Here is a 7,534-nt window from a genome sequence, read left to right on the forward strand (position 1 = left end):
AATTATTCATTCATGATTTATAAACATCAGCTCGGGAAATGAACTTGCAACTTTTTGGTTACTAGTCCAACGCTCTAACCACTAGGCTACTCTGCCGCCCGTGATAAATTAATTTATGAATTGATATGGCAGGTTTCAGGACACTGATATATCTGAATATGTTGAAAAAAAATATACTGCCACTATTTTCACCACAAAGAATATCAGTGTGATTTTAATATGATTTGACTCTTTGCAGGCTGTCAGGCTGTCTAGTCACAGAGGAAGGCTGTGCTTCTCTGGTCTCAGCTCTGAGGTCAAACCCCTTACACCTCAGAGAGCTGGACCTGAGCTACAATCACCCGGGAGACTCAGGGGTCAGACTGCTCTCTGCTGGACTGGAGGATCCACACTGCAGACTGGAGAAACTCAAGTATGTAGAGGTTTATGTCAATGTTCATATCAGACATGTTTGACTTATCAGGCCAGTTAAGACAAACATTCTAACCACCACTTGGACAAAGTTATATGCTGACTGTGTGTGTGTGTGTGTGTGTGTGTGTGTGTGTGTGTGTGTGTGTGTGTGTGTGTGTGTGTGTGTGTGTGTGTGTGTGTGTGTGTGTGTGTGTGGACAAAGTTGTGTGTGTTCAGTGAGTTCAGTGCAGTGTAAATCTCTCAATCTCTCACACACACACACACACACACACACACACACACACACACACACACACACACACACACACACACACACACACACACACACACACACACACACACACACACACACACACACACACTGGACACACACACACACTGGACACACACACTCAAACACTCACACACACACAGACACTCACAAACTGGACACACACACACACACACACACACACACACACACACACACACACACACACACACACACACACACACACACACACACACACACACACACACACACACACACACACACACACACACACACACATATTCAAGCACTGGACACACACAGACAAACTGGACACACACACACACACACACACACACACACACACACACACACACACACACACACACACACACACACACACACACTGGACACACACACACTGGACACACACACACACACACAAATCAAATCAAATCAAATTTATTTATATAGCCCTTCGTACATCAGCTGATATCTCAAAGTGCTGTACAGAAACCCAGCCTAAAACCCCAAACAGCAAACAATGCAGGTGTAAAAGCACGGTGGCTAGGAAAACTCCCTAGAAAGGCCAAAACCTAGGAAGAAACCTAGAGAGGAACCGGGCTATGTGGGGTGGCCAGTCCTCTTCTGGCTGTGCCGGGTAGAGATTATAACAGAACATGACCAAGATGTTCAAATGTTCATAAATGACCAGCATGGTCAAATAATAATAAGGCAGAACAGTTGAAACTGGAGCAGCAGCACAGTCAGGTGGACTGGGGACAGCAAGGAGCCATCATGTCAGGTAGTCCTGGGGCACGGTCCTGGGGCTCAGGTCCTCCGAGAGAGAGAAAGAAAGAGAGAATTAGAGAGCATATGTGGGGTGGCCAGTCCTCTTCTGGCTGTGCCGGGTGGAGATTATAACAGAACGTGGCCAAGATGTTCAAATGTTCATAAATGACCAGCATGGTTGAATAATAGTAAGGCAGAACAGTTGAAACTGGAGCAGGAGCATGGCCAGGTGGACTGGGGACAGCAAGGAGTCCTCATGTCAGGTAGTCCTGGGACATGGTCCTAGGGCCCAGGCCAGTTGAAACTGGAGCAGCAGCATGGCCAGGAGGACTGGGGACAGCAAGGAGTCATCATGTCAGGTAGTCCTGGGGCATGGTCCTAGGGCTCAGGTCCTCCGAGAGAGAGAAAGAAAGAGAGAAGGAGAGAATTAGAGAACGCACACTTAGATTCACACAGGACACCTGAATAGGACAGGAGAAGTACTCCAGATAAACAAACTGACCCTAGCCCCCCGACACATAAACTACTGCAGCATAAATACTGGAGGCTGAGACAGGAGGGGTCAGGAGACACTGTGGCCCCATCCGAGGACACCCCCGGACAGGGCCAAACAGGAAGGATACACACTGGACACACACACACTGGACACACACACACTGGACACACACACAGTACACACACACACTGGACACACACACTGGACACACACACACTGGACACACACACACACACTGGACACACAGACAAACTGGACACACACACACACACACACTGGACACACACAAACACACACTGGACACATACACACTGGACACACTGGACACACACACACAGTACACACACACACTGGACACACACACTGGACACACACACACTGGACACACACACACACACTGGACACACAGACAAACTGGACACACACACACACACACTGGACACACACACACACACACTGGACACATACACACTGGACACACACACACTGGACACACACACACTGGACACACACACAAACTGGACACACACACACACACTGGACACACACACACTGGACACACACACACTGGACACACACACACTGGACACACACACAAACTGGACACACACACACACACTGGACACACACACACTGGACAAACACACACTGGAAACACACACACTGGACACACACAAACACACACTGGCCACATACACACTGGACACACACACACTGGACACACACACACACTGGACACACACACAAACTGGACACACACACACACTGGACACACACACACTGGACACACACACACTGATCACAAACACACACTGGACACAAACACACACTGGACACACACACACTGGACACACACACACTGATCACAAACACACACTGGACACAAACACACACTGGACACACACACACTGGACACACACACACTGATCACAAACACACACTGGACACAAACACACACTGGACACACACACACTGGACACACACACACTGATCACAAACACACACTGGACACACACACACACTGGACACACACACACACACACACACACACACACACACACACACACACACACACACACACACACACACACACACACACACACACACACACACACACACACACACACACACACACACACTGATAAACATTCGCTTGATATATGCTATATACGTGTGTGTGTGTGTGTGTGTGTGTGTGTGTGTGTGTGTGTGTGTGTGTGTGTGTGTGTGTGTGTGTGTGTGTGTGTGTGTGTGTGTGTGTGTGTGTGTGTGTTTGAGAGTTCAGGTGTATCCCTCAATGACTGTCTGTTCTTCTGCTTACCGCTATAGTGTGGAACATGGTGGAGAGGACAGAATGAAACCTGGGCTTAGAAAATGTGAGTGTTGACTGCTGTGAAGAATATGACTAAGAATAAGTCTTAATTCAAGTTAAGTCAAAGACCACCATCATTACTGACTTGGTCGTATTAAATATCAGCTGTAGTTCTACAGAAGCAGAAATCAGGGACACCATAGTTTACACACACACACACACACACACACACACACACACACACACACACACACACACACACACACACACACACACACACACACACACACACACACACACACACACACACACACACACACACACACACACACACACAAACATTCGCTTGATATATGCTATATATGTCCAGTGTGTGTGTGTGTGTGTGTGTGTGTGTGTGTGTGTGTGTGTGTGTGTGTGTGTGTGTGTGTGTGTGTGTGTGTGTGTGTGTAATTAATGGGAATAAGTGTGTTTTATATTACCATACAGTATAACATATGATCATTCAACAAGTCTCAAGTTACCTTAACTTCTCCTTTTGATACCTAGAAACATCTACATTAAATGAATTAGTGAAAAGTGAGTTAACATTCTAATGTGAATGATGATGATTTCTAATATTGTGTCTGGTTTCATCCATCAGATGTCTGTGATCTCACACTGGACCCAAACACAGTACACAGACTCCTCTCTCTGTCTGAGAAGAACAGAAAGGTGACTTGGAGGAGAGAGGAGCAGCCGTATCCTGATCACCCAGAGAGATTTGAGGTCTGGAAACAGGTGCTGTGTAGAGAGGGTCTGACTGGGCGCTGTTACTGGGAGGTAGAGTGGACTGGGATAATGGGGGCTGGTATAGGAGTGGCATATAAAGGAATCAGCAGGGGAGGAGGGGATAATGACTGTTGTCTTGGATACAATGACAAGTCCTGGAGTCTGTTCTGCTATGACAACCGTTACTCTGCCAGGCACAATGATAATTACACTACCATAGATGTCCACCCCTCCAGCTCCCACAGAGTAGGAGTGTATCTGGACTGGCCAGCCGGCACTCTGTCCTTCTATAGAGCCTCCTCTGACACACTGACCCACCTGATCACATTCACCTCCACATTCACTGAGGCCCTCTATCCAGGGTTTAGGCTTTGTTATGACTCCTCAGTGTCCCTCTGTCAGTGATACACACACACACACACACACACACACACACACACACACACACACACACACACACACACACACACACACACACACACACACACACACACACACACACACACACACACACACACACACACTCTGGACACACACACACACACACACACACACACACACACACACACACACACACACACACACACACACACACACACACACACACACACACACACACTCTGGACACACACGCACTCTGGACACACACACACTCTGAACACACACACACTCTGGACACACACGCACTCTGGACACACACACACTCTGGACACACACACACTCTGGACACACACACACACAGGACACACACACACACACACACACACACTGGACACACACACACACTGGACACACACACACTGGACACACGCACTATGGACACACACACACTCTGGACACACGCACTCTGGACACACGCACTCTGGACACACACACACACACACTGGACACACACACACACTGGACACACACACACTCTGGACACACACACACACTGGACACACGCACTCTGGACACACGCACTCTGGACACACACACGCACTCTGGACACACACACGCACTCTGGACACACACACACTCTGGACACACATGCGCGTCTTTCTATAGTTGTGAGGACCTCTTACAACAACACTGTTAAATATATATAATAATATAATAATAATATATGCCATTTAGCAGATACTTTTATCCAAAGCGACTTACACACACACACACACACACACACACACACACACACACACACACACACACACACACACACACACACACACACACACACACACACACACACACACACACACACACACACACACACACAGGACAAACATACACTCTGGACACACACACACACACTGGACAAACACACACTGGACAAATACACACACACACTCTGGACACATACACACACACTCTGGACACACACACACACACACACACACACACACACACACACACACACACACACACACACACACACACACACACACACACACACACACACACACACACACACACACACACACACACACACACACACACACACACACACACACACACACACACACACACACACACACACACACACACACACACACACACACACACACACACACACACACACACACACACACACACACACACTGGACACACACACACACACACACACACACACACACACACACACACACACACACACACACACACACACACACACACACACACACACACACTCTGGACACACACGCACTCTGGACACACACACACTCTGGACACACACGCACTCTGGACACACACACACTCTGGACACACACACACTCTGGACACACACACACACTGGACACACACACACACACACACACACTGGACACACACACACACTGGACACACACACACTGGACACACGCACTATGGACACACACACACTCTGGACACACGCACTCTGGACACACGCACTCTGGACACACACACACACACACTGGACACACACACCCACACTGGACACACACACACTGGATACACACACTGGACACACGCACTCTGGACACACACACACACACACTGGACACACACACACTGGATACACACACTGGACACACGCACTCTGGACACACACACACACACACTGGACACACGCACTCTGGACACACGCACTCTGGACACACACACACACTGGACACACGCACTCTGGACACACGCACTCTGGACACACACACACACTGGACACACGCACTCTGGACACACGCACTCTGGACACACACACGCACTCTGGACACACACACGCACTCTGGACACACACACGCACTCTGGACACACACACGCACTCTGGACACACACACTGGACACACATGCGCGTCTTTCTATAGTTGTGAGGACCTCTTACAACAACACTGTTAAATATATATAATAATATAATAATAATATATGTCATTTAGCAGATACTTTTATCAAAAGCGACTTACAGTCATGTGTGCATACATTCTACGTATGGGTGGTCCCGGGGATCGAACCCACTACCCTGGCGTTATAAGCGCCATGCTCTACCAACTGAGCTACAGAAGGACCCGTTAAAATACCAATGTGATCATGTTTTGTCTTTTATGTTGAAAAACTAATTATATAATTATATACAATTATATATGGACATACGCTCCATAGCTGTACAAGTATACAAGGATATATTGTACTTTTCATAATGAAACATACTTGAAACAAGAAAAGGCCTGTTAATTGTGAAAACAGTTTGTTTATTGATTTTACGTTTCCTCTGTCAGGTTGATGTTAACCTGCGACTGGTTGAAACATGAAACAAATATGAAAAGAAATACAAAACAATTAAATATGTGGAATAGAATTAAACAAATTGTACAATTAGTACAACAGAGTGTTGTGATGCAGGGTTACTATAGCAACATAGTGCTGTAATGCAGGGTCACTATAGCAACAGTGTTGTAATGCAGGGTCACTATAGCAACAGAGTTCTCTCTCGCACTCTCTGCTCTCTCTCTGCCCTCTGTTCTCTGCCCTCTGTTCTCTGCCCTCTGCTCTCTCACTCTCTGCTCTCTCTCTCTTTCACTCTGCTCTTTCTGCTCTCTCTCCTTCTGCTCTCTCTGCTCTGCCCTCTCTCCTCTCTGCTCTCTCTACTCTCTGCTCTCTCTCTCTTCCACTCTGCTCTCTCTGTTCTCTGCTCTCTCTCTTTCTGCTCTTGTTCTCTGCTCTCTCTGCTCTCTCTGCTATGCTGCTCTCTCTGCTCTCGTTATCTGCTCTCTCCGCCCTCTCTCTGCTCTCTCTTCTCTCTGTTCTGTGCTCTCTCTCTCCCCCTGCTCTGCTGCTCTCTCTTTTCGCTGTTCTCTCTCACTCTGCTATCTCTCTGATCTCTTCTCGCTGTTCTCTCTCTCCCACACTCTCTGTGTGTGTGTGTGTGTGTGTGTGTGTGTGTGTGTGTGTGTGTGTGTGTGTGTGTGTGTGTGTGTGTGTGTGTGTGTGTGTGTGTGTGTGTGTGTGTGTGTGTGTGTGTGTGTGTGTGTGTACAAGCGTTTTTACATGTGTGTTTTTGTGAGAG

General features: G+C 47.7%; 1 protein-coding gene across 1 annotated transcript; it reads left to right on the forward strand.

Moving 5' to 3' along the window:
- Positions 1–232: 232 nt before the first annotated feature.
- On the forward strand, positions 233–4,546 carry LOC124030656 (stonustoxin subunit beta-like; the record flags this gene model as incomplete). The annotated part of the gene is made up of 3 exons (XM_046341893.1): positions 233–412; positions 3,282–3,328; positions 3,908–4,546. Coding segments are annotated over 3 exons (760 nt in total), but the record flags the coding sequence as incomplete, so codon positions are not given.
- Between the last annotated feature and the right edge of the window lie 2,988 nt (positions 4,547–7,534).

This window comes from Oncorhynchus gorbuscha, unplaced genomic scaffold (genome assembly GCF_021184085.1).
Source record: "Oncorhynchus gorbuscha isolate QuinsamMale2020 ecotype Even-year unplaced genomic scaffold, OgorEven_v1.0 Un_scaffold_13475, whole genome shotgun sequence".
Classification (NCBI taxonomy): domain Eukaryota; kingdom Metazoa; phylum Chordata; class Actinopteri; order Salmoniformes; family Salmonidae; genus Oncorhynchus; species Oncorhynchus gorbuscha.